At 44.4% G+C, this 17451-nt stretch overlaps 1 protein-coding gene and 1 pseudogene across 2 annotated transcripts in view; both read left to right on the top strand.

Moving 5' to 3' along the window:
* Positions 1 to 2901, top strand: part of LOC141243144 (uncharacterized) — a 50674-nt gene extending 47773 nt beyond the window's left edge. For both annotated transcript variants that reach the window (XM_073668895.1, XM_073668896.1), the window contains exons 3-4: positions 1781 to 2191; positions 2361 to 2901. In XM_073668895.1, coding sequence (XP_073524996.1) covers positions 1781 to 2191; positions 2361 to 2870 — 921 coding nt within the window. In that variant the 3' untranslated portion in view covers positions 2871 to 2901. The remainder of the gene's footprint in view (positions 1 to 1780; positions 2192 to 2360) is intronic.
* LOC141243146 (cytochrome c oxidase subunit 5B, mitochondrial-like) lies at positions 901 to 17069 on the top strand (annotated as a pseudogene).
* Positions 17070 to 17451: the final 382 nt, after the last annotated feature.

Genomic DNA, 17451 nt, shown 5'->3' with positions numbered 1-17451 from the left:
TTATTATTATTTTTTATTTTGTGCAGTGAGGTTTTTAATGTTTAGTCAGAAAAACTCTCAAAATAATTCACAATATGAACAGCCGTGTGGATATTCCACAGCAATGAATATGAGGAGTAGTCAGAGTATCTGAAGCAGTTTTTTACGTGGATTTTGGAGTGGATCTGACACAATATCCATGTAGAAAACTGTGTGTGAACTTCGCTCAAGGTAGATAATAAAGAGGTTGTCTCCACGTTGATCTTCAGCACCCCGATCCCCATCCTCCCGACTTCCGGTTGCCCGGTTGCCGATGCTGTCCTGCTTGATTGACAGGTCAGACATGTGGCAATGTAGCATTGCTGAACCCAAATGGTGCACCCTCCGATGCTGACACATGAGGCATCTTTACCGCTGCAGCCCCGGAGAGTGCAGGGTACTAAATCCGGGCAGCCTCAAATCAGTGTGTACAAGCTCTATAGAAAACAGCTTGTAAGCGCTGCACTCCTAGCACAGCAGTGGCCGGTAACCTAGGCAACGAGCAGTAAACAAAACTAAAATTCCTCCTCTCCTTGAGAATGAAAAGGATTTTTTAAAAACAAGTAAATCACAAAGCTGCTGCTTTTTATAAACAATTCTTCCCATTGATGAGGTCACTTTTATTGGGCGGCTACTACTAGAGAACAAATGGCGTTTCCACCTGTCATTGACTCCCTTTACATGTGGTAATTAAGCACCAGCAATAACCCCGCGGGTACAGCACATTACGGCCATATACGGAGATGACACGGCCTCTCTGCTCGCTGCCTTGTTACGGTGCACCCCTCCGCTATGCGCTTGGTATGGTCCCGGGTATAAATGCGCACTGCCCCGCGCCCTGGACGCTGTAGTGGCAGCTGTCGGCTGTGAGGTGCAGCAGTCATGGCTTCTTGGAGGTTTCTCAGCTCGTCCGTCGCGCTGTGCCCCGGAGTGCAGGGACCGTGTGCCTCAGCAGACCATGCGTCAGAGCAATGAGCGCTGGAGGTGGGTATGACAGCCATGGTGGACTGTGGCCGCCTCCTGTGTGTGGTGTGAGGACTGCTGTGTATTAAGGCCCTGTCACACATAACGAGATCGCTAGCGAGATCGTTACTACGTCACAGTTTTGAGATCGCTGGAGAGATCGTTCGGGAGCCGTCAAACATGTATAACTTGCCAACGATTTCGGCCGCCCCAGCGATCTAACTAACGATCTCGTTGGTCGCTGGGACGCTGTCACACAGCAGCTATTTCAACGATCCACACTCAACGATACACACTTTGAGGGACTGTACTGTGACAGAAAGGCGTGCATAAAATTACCTTTCCGCGCCCACTCATCTCCGATTGGTGGACGCTACTGCGTTCTGATTGGCGGCCGGGTTTTTAAAAAAGGCGACGTTGGGGCAATTCCGCTCCCTTGTTCCTATCTGCGCTCTGCTTTCGGATCGTAGCAGTGTTCTCCGGGCAAGTTTCGTCCATCTGGGATTTGTTGAAGCCTTGTCAGCGTCCTGATTTTTGGATCCTAGTTGCGTTCTACTGCTGTGATTCCATTCATTTGTGGATTTTCTTCAGCTGTGACTGAACATTGACTTTTGGGTTCTTCAGGCACTGTATCGCTTTGTTTCCACGGTAAGTTATTTTAGTGGATTTTTATCACACTCAATAAGTATACATTTGCTTATACATTGGAGGCCATTTTTAGTCAGCAAATGGTGTGTAGTACTTTTTACTTTGTTTTAAAATGTTTCATGTATGCTCACTGTATTGCTATCCTTTTCAGATGGCTTTCAAAAGTGAAGAGTTTGTGAGGGAAATGATTGACCTGTACCGCTCCCTGCCGTGCCTTTGGCAAATAAAATCAACAGACTACTGCAATAGAGAGAAAAAGAGGGAGGCCTACCAGCAATTGATTTCCCTCTTTAAAAGGCATGGCCCCAACGAGAAGGTGGATGAAGAGCTGGTGAAGAGAAAGATCCAGGGTCTACGCACCGTATATAAGAAAGAACTCAACCGGGTGGAGAAATCAAAGAAGTCAGGTACCGGCACAGATGAGGTTTATGTGCCGACATTATGGTATTATGATTTGCTTGCCTTCACCCGTGACCAGGAGCTACCTCGGCGAATGGCGTGTACGATGCGGCCGACCCCGGAAGAAGACCCCGACATACGGACTGACTCCCCTGTTGAAGATGTAAGTACCTTCTTTGCTTCCCTGTAAATAGCATTTATACTTTCAATGTACATGCCATAGTTTAGCCGCCCCTCATATTTGTTTTTTAGTGCACGTGTACCCATGCTGGTCATAACATACCTGCTGGATGTTGTAACCAAATCTTAACTTTAATTTTGTGTTCCCACAGCACCATCGGCAAGATGACGACATCTCGGCTACGGAACGTGGTATGGAGGAGGCGAGTGTTATGTCAAGGAATGAGGAACCTATGGCATCGGTGAATGAAGACCCTATGGCCTCTACAAGTGAAGACCTTGTGCCTCGGCGACAGAGAAAATCAAGGAAAAGAAAGGCCAGCTTGCCGCCATCGCCAGGTCTAGTATCTCTGGCGAACAAGATTCTACTTCTGCAGACCCAGGCCAAGCGGGACAGCTTTGCAACATATGCTGGCGAGAGACTACAGAGGCTGGATGACCGACAGAGGGCGCATGCAGAAAGGGTCATGTTTGAGACTTTAAATAAAGCGGCAGCCGGTGAACTTAATGAAACGTCTACTGTACATACTCTGATTGACCCTGGCCATTTTCAACAACATTCTTGGACCCATAGGCCGGACCCACTTCACAGCACACCAGTGCAGAGGATCCGGCGTCCACAAAGCCTTGCCCCCCCCCCCACAGTATCCCATGTGTTCTGATTCTTTTGTTTCCCCCAGGCACGGATACACAAATACAGGTAATCGATATGAAGAACTGTAGTGATGTTTCATTTCAATTTTTTTTTATCATTTTGTAAATATTGTTAATTTAATACTTATTTAAATTGTTAAAATTGTTTATATTTTTGTTTGTTTATAAAAAAAAGTTTTATTGTCCTCTTTTTTAACTTTACCCCTGCCCTCTGATCTCACCCTGATTGAAATAAAAATGTTTTTTGGTTGCCTTATTTTCTGCTTTACCTCTTCCCGAGGGTGGGACCCCTCACCCCTGCCCTCCGATCCCTTCCCAATCTCCGTTCCCTCCCCTCCATTCTCTACCGTCTATTCCCATCCCTGCTCTCCGCTGGTGATCACCTCCTCCCCTTCTCCTCCTCCGGCTCCAGGCTTTATCACCTGTCTTCTGTCTTCTCCCTGTGTCCTCTGGTCTTCTTCACAGCTGGTTTTCTTCCCCTCCTCTTCCTACTTCCCTTCTTTTAGTCTTTGGGGTCATAGTCATGGTGCACGGTATGGCAATGATCTGCCATACCATGCACCATGAGTCTGACTCAGATTATAGGTTGTATATACTAGATTCTTGATAGGGCGTTGATCCAGGGAACTAGTCTGATTGCCGTATGTGGAGTCAGGAAGGAATTTTTTTTCCCAAAACGGAGCATGGTTTTTTTTTTCCTTCCTCTGGATCAACATGTTAGGTCTTCCTTATAGTTTTCATACTATGTTCCTATTCTTTCCTCTTCTCTCTTCTTCTTGAATTAGCTGGCATCTGTGAAAGCCGACTTCAGACGGCTTTCCTGCCCCCACACAACTTCAGCTAATAATATCAATAAGTAGGCGGCAATGAAAGCCGACTTCAGACGGCTTTCCTGCCCCTACACTACTTCAGCTGATAACATCAATTAGTAGACAGCTATTAAAGCCGACTTCAGACGGCTTTCCTGCCCCCACACAACTTCAGCTGATAATATCAATAAGTAGGCGGCAATGAAAGCCGACTTCAGACGGCTTTCCTGCCCCTACACTACTTCAGCTGATAACATCAATTAGTAGACAGCTATTAACGCCGACTTCAGACGGCTTTCATGCCCCCACACAACTTTAGCTGATAACATCAATTTGCAGGCGGCTATTAAAGCCGACTTCAGACGGCTTTCCTGCCCCCACACAACTTCAGCTGATAACATCAATAAGTAGGCGGCAATGAAAGCCTACTTCAGACTGCTTTCCTGCCCCTACACAACTTCAGCTGATAACATCAATAAGCAGGAGGGTGTGAAAGCCGACTTTGGAGTGGGCTTTACTGCCCCTGCACTGCTTGTTAGGCAGTATCACACAGGATAGGATTAGATACACAACCCGTCAGGCAGTATCACACAGGATAGGATTAGATACACAACCCGTCAGGCAGTATCACACAGGATAGGATTAGATACACAACTCTTTAGGCAGTATCACACAGGATCGGATTAGATACACAACCTGTCAGGCAGTATCACACAGGATAGGATTAGATACACAACTCTTTAGGCAGTATCACACAGGATAGGATTAGATACACAACCCGTCAGGCAGTATCACACAGGATAGGATTAGATACACAACTCTTTAGGCAGTATCACACAGGATAGGATTAGATACACAACCCGTCAGGCAGTATCACACAGGATAGGATTAGATACACAACTCTTTAGGCAGTATCACACAGGATAGGATTAGATACACAACCTGTCAGGCAGTATCACACAGGATAGGATTAGATACACAACCCGTCAGGCAGTATCACACAGGATAGGATTAGATACACAACCCGTCAGGCAGTATCACACAGGATAGGATTAGATACACAACCCTTTAGGCAGTATCACACAGGATAGGATTAGATACACAACCCGTCAGGCAGTATCACACAGGATAGGATTAGATACACAACTCTTTAGGCAGTATCACACAGGATAGGATTAGATACACAACCCGTCAGGCAGTATCACACAGGATAGGATTAGATACACAACTCTTTAGGCAGTATCACACAGGATAGGATTAGATACACAACCTGTCAGGCAGTATCACACAGGATAGGATTAGATACACAACCCGTCAGGCAGTATCACACAGGATAGGATTAGATACACAACCCGTCAGGCAGTATCACACAGGATAGGATTAGATGTAACAAAGTGTAGACAATAGTGGATATAAACTAATTTTTTTTTATAAAAATATAAAAAATATAACCAACCAAATAATATCAACTACATAACAAAAAAGAATTTATTGGCTGCCGTGACGGTCATGGGCTGCCACAAATCTTGCCAGCATCACTCCGTGCTGGTGGATCTCTTCACTCAGTCTCCGTTGTGACGCCAGGAGATCTTGTAGTGTTGGGATTTCTACGGAGGTAATAGTTAAACTTAAAAGTCCAATAATTCTGTACATTCATCAAATTAAGGCTATGTGCCCACGATGCACCACACCCGGGTACCATCCACACATTAGAACGCGCTAATTACGCAAGTACAGATGCAGTATTGCGGAATTGGCGCATTATAATGCAAGTCAATGGCGGCGCAAAAAAACCACCTTATGCAAAATAATTGGTAGTGCTGCGTTTTTTTCCGCAATGATAATGTGCAGCGGAAATTTCCGCAGCATGTGCACAGCACATGCGGATTATCATTGGGGAACATGGCAGACCTTCTACCATGCGCTTTTAATGCGTTTCCACAGCAGCAAAAACGCTGCAGAAACACCTTAAAAAACGCATCGTGGGCACACAGCCTATCAGGTACATGTTTGGTATTTAACACTTACGGTTTTCAGGTTGCTCGGATGATGACGAGCTTAAGGACCACCCCGATCCCCTGGCACCACCGGCTAGAGAAAGACACAACACTTAATAGTACATGACAGCCCTAAACTTTCCAAGTTGTATGGACCGTATTTTATGTCAAAGCATTACCGAAAGATGAAGCTGCACCTATATCACGGAGTGATGCTGGCGAGCTGGCAGAGGAATGCTGCTGGGGCTCCAGGGCTGGAGGTGACTCCCTTGGGGGCTCTGGGGCTGCAGGTGCTGGAAAACAAATAACATTAGATACCTAAGGTGATTGCAGTTGTAACTAATGTGCTGCCATGTATTGTGTTAACATATTTTAAAACCACTCACCACTGCGGGGCAGGGACCGTGACCGGATGCTGACGATTCGGTCGGCAGACCTATATTTCAGGTCCGCCAGCTTTTTACGGATTTGGGTAGCAGAGCGCTGCACCCCAAATCTCCGGACCAGGCCCCGACCGATCCTCTGCAGCACCGCCTGCTTATGGAGCACTGGATGCTCAGAGTGCACATGGCACTCATAATCAAGTGCATCCAGGTGCTCCACAAGGTAGCACACCTCAGCATCACCCCAAGGAGATGCCCTGACCCTGGATGCCATAATGCTCTTAATAAGCTAGGCCGCAACTACGTCGTTAGACTCGCCCACGACGCATGAACGTCGGTAACCACGCCCACGACGCATGAACGTCGCCAATAAACCCGCGGTTTATTAGAGAACCCTATTGTGACTTGAATTATTAGCGTGTCGGACTAGAGACGCTGTATTGATAATGCGACATCTGTAGAACGCAGCAGTGTCTCTATTGTGACGGTCACACAGGAACACTGGTGTTTAGGTGGTTTTATGTAGAAATATGTATCTATATTTTTATGTCGGTATGCATACTTCTGTGTCTGTGAGTATGTGTGTGTATAGCTGGTTATCTGTATATAAGTGTGGATATGGGTGTAGATTTTTATGTATCTGAATATGTATGTGTATATGGATGTGTATATGGATGTATACATACGAGTACAACAGTGGCGTACCGCCATTGGTGGCAGGCCACATAACTGCTATGGGGCCCGTGGCCGTAGGGGGCCCGTGAGCCAGCGGACCCCATAGCAGTCTCCCCCATTCTGTACCCCACGCTCCTCTGTTTGATTGCCGCCACCGCCCACTGCCACTGTGTTCAGACATGGCCAACACCTTTAATTGTGCTTGAGTGGGCCCTGCTGCGGCATTACTACAAGGCACAGCCGCACAACACACTACACGCAGCCATTACTGAGTACAGTGCCGGTGGGTGGCGGTTAATCAAACAGCGGCGCGGCAACGCTGCTACGATGCACCACGCTGTGTCAGACAGTGGAGCTGCCAGCTGCTGTCGTGATGAGAGAGACGCGCTGCAGAGACTGAAGCAGCGGGGAATACGGAGTGGTAAGTATGTATTTATATATTTTTGTAAATCAGTCAGTACTGATAATACTGGAGGACTGGGGCTGCCTTTTACCCTATGGGGGGCTGCATTATACTGTGTGCTCTCCCATCCTGGTATACAGGGCTGCGGAGTCGATAAGCCAAACCGACTCCTCAATTTCCATTACTCCGACTCCACCTCCCTCATACATGGCTCATGTGATACATTAGGGTCATTACACTGTGCATGTGGAGGCTAAAAAGGAGGAAGTCACCATCGGGGTATCATACTGTGTTAAGGGGGACACTTTTGTTGGCATCACATTTTTATGGGGCTATGAAAGAGTAATTTAGGAGTTCAGAAAGGAAGAAAGGCTGGAAGGTTGTGGGATCTGCTCTTCTGTGTCCCCAACAATTATTTCCTTTTTTTTTTTTTTTTTTTTTTTTGTGGGGGGGTCCCAATTATAACTTCTGCTATGAGCTCCCATGATTCCTATGTCCGCCCCTGGAGTACACGTATGTGTATACGGGCCCTTACTATTGAAACAATGATAAACAAATCTTTTGCAAAGTTAAACACAGTTTATTACACAAATCAATACAAAACTGAAAGTAGTGTATAATTGTCAGTAGTTGCCCACTATAAGTTCTGATGTTGCCAAGTAACAGCACCAGGACCGTTAAAATACTGGCAGTAGTTGTCGCGGCTGGTCTTCGCATCCTGGGTGTTTCTGCCATATCCCACTGGTTGAAGGCCTGCAATTGCAGGATCGTTTGAACGCCATTCACCGAGCTCCACTTCCCCATTGGCTAGGTCCACAGAGTCCACGAAGCCAGGCGGACAGTACGTAATTGCATCACGTCGACGAAGAAAGTTGTGAAGTGTGCAACAGGCCAAAACAACAGAGTCTATTGATGTAAGCTTCATGTTAATTGGCGTGTGAAAAACTCTGAAGCGGTTGGCCATGATACCGAAGGCATTTTCGACAACACGACGTGCCCTTGACAAACGATAATTGAAAATTCTTCTTTCCTGGGTAAGACTTTTTTGGGGGAACGGTTTAATAAGATTGGGATGAAGTGGGAAGGCTTCATCGCCGACAAAAACAAAATTAAGGTTACCTGTAGTCTTTGAGTTGGGAGGCAAGTGTAGGTCACACTTGTCCAATCGCTCTCCAAAAAGTGTGTGCTCTAAAACACCACCATCAGAAACCCTGCCGTTCATGCCAACATCTACATTTATAAATTCGTAATTGGCATTAACAAGGGCCATCATGATGATGCTGAAATAGCCCTTATAATTATAAAAATAGGATCCGCTATTTGGTGGCTGAGTGATTCGGACATGTTTCCCGTCCAAAGCCCCACCACAGTTAGGGAACTGCCACAGCTGCTCAAAATCAGAGGCAATCTTTTTCCATTCCTCCTCCGTGTTGGGAAACTGTATGTAACTACATAGACTGTGGTAAATTGCATTACATGTCTCCGGGATTAGAACACTGAGCATGGGCCTTGAAATGGCTGCAGAAAAATGCAAGTCTTGGAGTGAGCGTCCGGTGGCCAGGAATCTCAGTGTGACTGCCAATCTTTCATCTGCCGGAATGGCAGCACGCATCGCTGTATCCTTCCGTTGAATACGTGGCGTAACTCGTTCCAATAACTCTTTAAAAGATTCCTCTGACATCCTCAGATAGTTGCGGAAATCATGAGGATTCTTCTCCTGAAGCTCTCTTACAAGTTGCATGTGGGACAATTCAGACCTCTTCTGCAGCCACTCTCTGGTCCACATGCGACGCTTTCGTTTGGAACGCCTCTGTAGCTCTCGTGCCTCATCTTGACGCCGAGCTTCCTCAACCAGCAATGCAGCAACCACAATAGCACACTGCCCGTCGTCCATGATGTGCAAACTGCAAACATAACATGAAAAGATGAGAACACTTTCAACAAAACAATTAACAGAAGTATTGAAACTGTATATAAAAAATATCATGGAAAACCATATTCCATTCTGTTAGTGAGCATGACAGAAAATGCGCTGTGTGGGTGCATGTGCATGAGACCCCTAAAATATCTGCCCATGCAAAAGCATACATATATATATATACAAATAGAAGCCAAGCCCTCCCTCCCTGAAAAGCAAAGATAACAGATAATTAGTAAATGTGTGATAAAAGATTAAAAAATGGAAACGCATCTGAGACCTCAAACAATACCTACCTTACTAAAGATGTCTGATATGTTCAAAGCGGAGTCACAGCTGGAGAACGCTGCAATGATCCGCAAAAATCAGCACTAGTCCAATGAACGGATATTAGCAGCCCGGAGAACTCTGGTAGGATCTGCAATAAGCACGAGGTCAGAAACAAAGGACGGAATCGCTATTCTGTTGCCTTCTTTATGCGCGTCCGGAAATGAGAACGCCGTAGCGACCACCAATCGGGGACGAGGGGCGCGGAATAGTCCAATTTATACACGCCTACGTGTCTCAGTTCTGAATCGCTGGACGAGGTCGTTGGCTAGGTGTCAAATACAGCGATGCACACTGCCCAGCGGGAGTGCAACGACCCAGGAATGGTCCAGGGAGCTTTGTAACGATCAACGATCTCGCAGCAGGGGCCTGATCGTTGCTACCTGTCAAACGTAGCGAGATCGCTAGCGATGTCGCTGTTGCGTCACAAAACCCGTGACGTATCAACGATCTCGCTAGCGATCTCGTTATGTGTGACAGGGCCTTTACTAGGTGTGAGGCTGGAGTGTGCGGTGTCCCCTGTGAAGGGCATAGGACGGGACAGTGTATGTGACTTTGCAGCAGTGTAGTAATGTGCGCCGCCCATCAGCACGTACTCACTGCTCCAGTGACAGCAGGTGACACCCAGGACTGTGACCTTGTGCACGGGGTCTGCCAAGCCCCTGCACAGGTTACACTTCCACTACTGTACCCTCTGTACAGACTGAATTGTCACACAGCTCTGCTGGCTATTGTCCTCTGTTATCAGCCACTTTCAGGTCACTTTGTTTTTTCTTTGTAGTATTCTTGCTATGATCTGTCCTTTTTGTGTCTTTTCTGTTTAGGTATCCCCACTGATGAGGAGTAGGCGACGGGCCTGGAGAGGAAGGTCCTGAACGCTTTGAAGAAGGGAGAGGTATATGACCTAATGAAGATAATTAAGACTGAAATGTACAACTGGGGATGCTAGAGTGCTACTCCCCTCCATTAGAGTGCTACTCCCCTCCATTAGAGTGCTACTCCCCTCCATTAGAGTGCTACTCCCCTCCATTAGAGTGCGTCTAGGACCAGGCTGAGCCATGTTCACACACTTATATCTTACTCCTTGTGTTTACTGTTTGTTTTTGTTTTTTTTACAATTTTCTTGTATTGTGCCAAGTAGTGGACAAACCCTCCTTACTATATCCCTCAGTGTAAAATGGAAACAAACTCCCCTCCTGTGCGGGTGCCATTCTAGCAATGTGAGTGCTGGGTCTCCCTGGTCTCCCATGATATTTGTATACCGTGTGAGTGCTGCAGCCAGTCTGCTGCTAATGGGCCACTGTTCTCACACTTTCCTCTGATGTCCAAAGTTCATCTCCAGGAAGTGTGAGCGAAGCAGCCTGTTAGCGGCTGCTGATTATTCCATATGGGACCGGGAGACCTATTGCTGACACTGTTGGAACGACGCTGGTGTGAAACTGGAGTTTGTTTTATACCGGGTAATACAGCCTTTAAGAAAGGGGTTGTCAAGTCTTTGACAAACCTTTTAATATCCTTGTGTGTTTAGAGGAACAAACATTGGCTTTGCCCACTTCTCAAAGTTGTCTAAGCTGGCTGGGACACACATGTGTCAAGAAACTATTTGCTTTCAGCAACAAAAAGTTGTGCAAAAATGTAGCGAGATTCCAGGTTTTACAGTAGAAACCTGGTGACACTTGATGAGTCTGGGACAAAGTGAAACTGGCTGAAGAGGGGTCCCCGTCTTCAGATGCATCTGTAGGTCTTGTGCTTGTGATGTAAAGTTTGGGTCCTGGTGACATCCCCTATACTTTATTGGTGTAGCTGCTAGTCACACCCCGGTGTATATGGGGCATTATTAGTGACCTGCTAGACAGTCTAGCCACAGGGAACACACATCTGGTCACTTCTGTGTTCTGTAGTCATGCTTCCCAGGTCCTATTTCTTCGCGCTTTTTTATTTAATCCCTTATATAGCGCCTTTAATTCCGAAGCACTTTACCGACATTATCACTGACCCCATTGGGGCTCATAATCTAAATTCTCTATCAGTATGTCTTTGAAGTTTGGGAGTAAATTAGATGAAACCCACGCAAACACAGGGAGAACATACAAACTCCTTGCAGATGTTGTCCTTGGTGGGATTTGAAGCCAGGACCCTATTACAGAGTGGGGAACTAGGAGAAACTGGATACTTTTTCCAGCGTATAAAACAGGATGGGATATGTAGTCTAGGAATGATGGCCGTATCCACAAATAGGCATGAGAAGAATTTTTTTATTATTATTATTTATTTATTTTACTATGACCTAAAAACTAACAGGCAGGTAGTTGCTAACTGTCTGTCTGTGCCTGGTGTCTGTCTCTGCCAGCACAGAGCGGTCAGACTGCTCCTGCTGGCGATTCAGCGGCTTCCACGGACGTCTTGTCAACAGAGCAGCTTCTTCTCTTCTGCTCTGTTGACAGCCAGCTTCCTTTTCCCAAAGTAAAAATAAAATGGCCCTGGACAACCCATTTAATGATACTTTGGCAGCATCGTTTAATAACGTTGTTCTACCTTGCTTCTCACTGTGAAGGACTCCAAACATCTGTCATGTGGCAACAACTCAAGGGGTAATGCCACCAGATTACTTTTTTTACGTTCTTTCTCATGCACCCTCTCCACAGGTCCTCAGTGCATATGGATGTCATAAAGCAGAATGGGGTGCTAACCATGTACCCATCACTTTAGACATCATAGTGGGGAGGAAGGGTTTCTCCTGCTGTTGACATACTTGGCCTCCATTACATTGATCACTGCTGGCAGGAGTATTATAATAAGTTTGTCCTACGACAGCTTCTTTCCAGACCTTATTATAAGATGGTGGTCTTGCTTCAACACACGGTAAATAGTGCAGGTCTGAGATTAGGCAATGTACTGTATAGCTGTGCATGGGATATATTGTGCTGATTTCAGTGGATCAACCATGTAAGTACAGCAGTGCCTATCATGAGTTTCAGGCCTTGTTCCAGTTATTCCTTTGTTTCCAGGAGAAGTAAAGCAAATGACCGACCTCTTATACAAATGTGGATTAAGGTCAAAGTCCATAATGAGTCCTTTGCAGGAATCTCTCAGTGTATCTGGATTCATGACAAGACATTGCTAAATTATTTTGTTCAGTGTCTTTAAATAAACGTTTGTGTTCTTTACATATACAGGTGCATCTCACAAAATTAGAATATCATCAAAAATTTAATTTATTTCAGTTCTTCAATACAAAAGCTGAAACTGATATTATAGTCATTACAAACATAGTGATCTATTTCAAGTGTTTATTTCTTTTAATGTTGATGATTATGGCTTACAGCCAATGAAAACACAAAACTCATTATCTCAGTAAAGTAGAATAATTAATAAAAAACACCTGCAAAAGCTTCCTAAGCGTTTAAAAGGGTCCCTTAGTCTGTTTCAGTAGGCTCCACAATCATGGGGAAGACAGCTGACTTGACAGATGTCCAGAAGGCAGTCACTGACACAATCCACAAGGAGGATAAGCCACGAAAGGTCATTGCTAAAGAAGCTGGCTGTTCAGAGTGCTGAATCCAAGCATATTAATGGAAAGTTGAGTGGAACAAAAAAGTGTGTAGAAAAAGGTGCACAAGCAATCTGGATAACCGCAGCCTTGAAAGGATTATTAACAAAAGACCGTTCAAAAATTTTGGGGAGACTCACAAGGAGTGGACGGCTGCTGGAGTCATTGCTTCAAGAGCCACCACACACAGACGTATCCAGGACATGGGCTACAAGTGTCGCATTCCTTGTGTCAAGCCACTCATGACCAATAGACAACGCCAGAAGCGTCTTACCTGGGCCAAGGAGAAAAAGACCTGGATTGTAGCTCAGTGGTCCAAGGTGGTGTTTTCAGATGAAAGTAAATTTTGCATTTCATTTGGAAATCAAGGTCCCAGAGTCTGGAGGAAGAGTGGAGAGGCCACAATCCAAGCTGCTTGAGGTCTAGTGTGGAGTTTCCACAATCAGTGATGGTTTGGGGAGCCATGTCATCTGTTCGTGTAGGGCCACTGTGTTTTATCAAGACCAAGGTCAGCGCAGCCGTCTACCAGGAAACTTTATTGCACTTCATGCTTCCCTCTGCTGATAAGATTTTTGGAGATGGAAATTTCATTCTCCTGCAGGACTTGGTACTTCTGGCAGTGTGGACAGGTGCCAATACCTGGTTTACAAACAGTATCACTATGCTTGATTGGCCCGCAAACTCGCCTGACCTTAACCCCATAGATTCTCTATGGGGTATTGTCAAGAGGAAACATTTTTCAAGCTGTTATAAAGTATTCTAATTTACTGAGATAATGACTTTTGTGATTTCTTTGGCTGTAAGCCATAATCATCAACATTAACAGAAATCAACACTTGAAATAGATCACTGTTTGTAATGACTCTATATAATGAGTTTCACTTTTTGTATTGAAGAACTGAAATAAATACATTTTTTGATATTCTAATTCAGTGAGATGCACCTGTAAGTGGTATAACACTTACAACTCATTTTGTCTTTTTAAGGATCCTTTTAATGTCCTCAAGCCAAAATCCTATGCAGGAACCAAAGAGAATCCACACATTGTGCCACCAGTCAATAAGCAGAGACTTGTGGGCTGCATATGTAAGTTTCTTTGCTACACGTTTCATTTCAGTGTAAAACTTATAGAAAGGGTGATTAACCCCTGAAAGCTGTACAGATTTGTCATGAGCACATGTCACTTTGGGCTGTGTGCCAGATATGTACACCATGCCAATTAACCCATCAGATACCACAGTCAATCACAACAGCAGCATCTAAGTGGTTAAAAGGGAGAATACTCCCTCTTTAACACTATCTGCTCATCGCGATTGTAATCGTGGGTGCCAATAGTTTGCATTGCACCCTGAGGTCATCAGATGACCTCGGGGTACAGTGGCCTGTTGGACCCTCTTTATGGCAGTGTCTAACAGACTGAGTCAGTGAACATCTAACAGGTCTCATGCACTGTATTGTGAGTACTACGTGAGTACTGCAGTGTATGGGACCAGGAATTGGTGAGAAATGTTCATGTTCCACAGTGGTACTAGGTTAAAGTAAAAGGATTAAATAAAGTATAATTACTCTTAACTTTCCCACAAAGAAAAATCCCCCACCTAGCTCTTGTGGTAAATAAGTTTCAGCTTCTAGAATATGGCAATGCAAAAACAAATTAATGTTTGTAAAATATTGTTTTTAGTGTGCAGAAGTAGCAAAGCATAAAGAGCTAAAACTGGTATCCTTATAATCATACTGAACCAAACAATAAATCATTCTTACTACTAATAGCTTTTACCACACAGTGAACCACATAAAAATATATAAAACCAATAACTGAATTGCTGTTCTTTGTTTTTTTGTTCATCCTGCATCTGTGTAAAAAGTGATCAAAAGAATGTTCTGTATCCCAAAATGGTACTTAAAAAAGGATCAAACTCCTCCTGCAAAAATAAGCTCTCGTACAGCTCTTGGCCAGATAAGTTGTTGCTCTCAGAATGTAGACCAAAATTTTTTTTTTTATAAATCTGACATCGCTGTAAATGTATTGAACAGAATAATAAAGCAGTCTTATCACTTATACCACACGAAAATTGCGTAAAATTTAAAAACTATTTTACTGCTGTTTTTGTTCATTCTGATTCCCAATAATCTGAATAAGGCTCGGTTCACATTTATCCTGCGCTCTCCACTGAGCACTTGCGTCTGGGTTTCAGTGTAAATTCCCCAAAAAATGTGATTCAGATAGAACCCCCAACTGAACCACTCGCTATAATGAGGCAGGTGGTCACTTTGGACTCCATCTGGTCTGTGTTCCACCAAAGTCCCATCAGTTTAGGTGTCTTTTTAGCGCACAAGTGTGGGTGACCACTGTTCTGTGCATGTCTCAAGATGGATACCACCGGAACAGATGCCAAACTGAGTCCAAAGTGTCTCCACCTGCCTCATTATGGAGAGCGGTTGCATTGGGGGGTTTCATCTAAATCACATTTTTGTAGGATTTACACGGAAACTCCAGCGTAAGTGCTTAGTGTAGAACACAATAATATGATCCCAGCCTTCTATTGAAAACAAGGGATGTCCCCCAAAATATTACCAATAAAACACTAACTTAGACCTGAGTGGAGTTTTGTGCAGGATATCTGTCACTGGAAACATAGGGGGTCCCACATTACTGGTAGAACAAAGACTCTTGAAAAGCGACGGATCCCAACCCATCAAATAAAATCCAGTGAAATCTGTGCTTCCAAATTCCCCTCCTTCTGAGCCCCCCTATGCCTAAAACCACAGTAAGCGGCCACATGTTTGGCATTATTGTAGCTGGGAGAGTGCACTTAACAATTTACGGGGTGTATGTCTCCATAAGCTCAAGCTGGGCACAATATATGGGGCTACTACACTGTATGGGGGCACAATGTATGGGCATTTAAGTGGCAGATTTGCAATTCTCAAGGGGAAAAAAGCCTGGCGTGTATGTTGCAAAGCAAACTCCTGTGGGCCAAAATAGTTACTGCAGCTGTTGATGAATTCATTGAAAGGTACAATTTCTAAAATGGGGTCATTTTGTGCGTTTTTCTATTGACACCTTCGGGGTTTCGCAAATGTCACCTGCAAAATTTGTGCACCAAATAGCGCTCCTTCCTTCTCAGCCCTGACGTGTGGCCTAACAGTAACTTCTGATGACATATGGGGCATTGCTGCATTTGGGAGAAATTGCTCAATAAATTATGGGGTCCAGTTTCACCTAATAACCCTTGTGTAAATGACAAACTTTCAGCTAATAAAAAATGTACAGTTCTACCACTAAAATGTTAGTTCCATGTCCCCATATCGCAAAATTCTGTGAGGCACCTGTGGGTTCAAAATACTCACTACACCCCTAGATGAATTCCTTAGGCAGTGGAGTTTCCAATATGGAGTCACCGGGGGGTGGTGGGTGTTTCTGCTGTTCTGGCATTTCAAGGGCTTGGCTAATGGAGTCCACAATCTATTAAAACAAAGTCTGCGTTTTAAAAGCCAAGTAGCGCTCCTTCCCATCCGATCCCTCCGTGTGCTCAAATAGCAGTTTACACCCCCATATGGGGTACTACCACGTTTAGATATACTGGTCATACACACATCTAGAATAATGTACAAGACCATAAACTCACAGAAATCCGCTCAAAGGGATTGAATCTAGAAAACTGGTATAAAATACAAAAAAATATACTGTATAATTCCAATGGCCCTGCAATCACTCTTTACCTATTTATAGAAGTCCATATATTCCAGCCGCCTAAGCAATGCCTGTTCAGGTTCAGATAGTTGTGTATATTGTTGTTGAAAGTTCTCAGAGAAAATGCCATTATTTTTTAAAATGGTGGATATTGCAGCAGCATGATGAAGTCTGGCACCAATGTGAATTTTAAAGGACTCAGTTTGTAGTTGTACAATAAATTCAAGCACTGAAACATAACCTTTTATCATTTTCTTTCTTCCAGGTGAAGAAGATAATTCTCAAGTTATCTGGTTCTGGGCCCATGATGGGCAGGTAAATCGCTGCCCACAGTGTGGCTCTCACTACAAGGTTGTCCTTTGAGCTTCCACACTGAAGAGGACTTGTATTACTATTGACAGCCATATGTTAAAGTTAAAAAATCTTTTATTAAATACTTGATATATTGTAATGTGTTTTATTTTCATTAGCATTGGTCGTGCATACAGAACAATACTTAAAAAAGCTAACGTTCTCCCATCCTTTGAATTGGAGTTGACAAAGGTCTGTAAGAATTTGGCAGTTTGGATGGGCAAGATGCGTTCTGTGGTCTGGATCTCCACTCTGGCTTCCACTAGTGGCTTCTGCAGGATAAATTATAGGAGTGGTTCGAAACTAATAAGGATTTTAATCCTAAATGTCTTTCTATTGTACTAATCTAATCGCTCTTCTAATTGACTTTAAAGAGGGAACAGCAGTGACTTCTTAGTCTAATTTTTTTTTACCTACTTTGTTTTGATGACATTTTTTGAGAATCCCCAGAATCTCCTGGTTATCTGGGAGCCTTGGCTTGG

The sequence above is a fragment of the Phyllobates terribilis genome, unplaced genomic scaffold, assembly GCF_046119375.1.
Source record: "Phyllobates terribilis strain yellow unplaced genomic scaffold, ASM4611937v1 Scaffold_1147__1_contigs__length_390069, whole genome shotgun sequence".
NCBI lineage: Eukaryota > Metazoa > Chordata > Amphibia > Anura > Dendrobatidae > Phyllobates > Phyllobates terribilis.
Note: the sequence above shows the minus strand (reverse complement) of the source record. Positions and strands in the feature narration are given on the sequence as shown.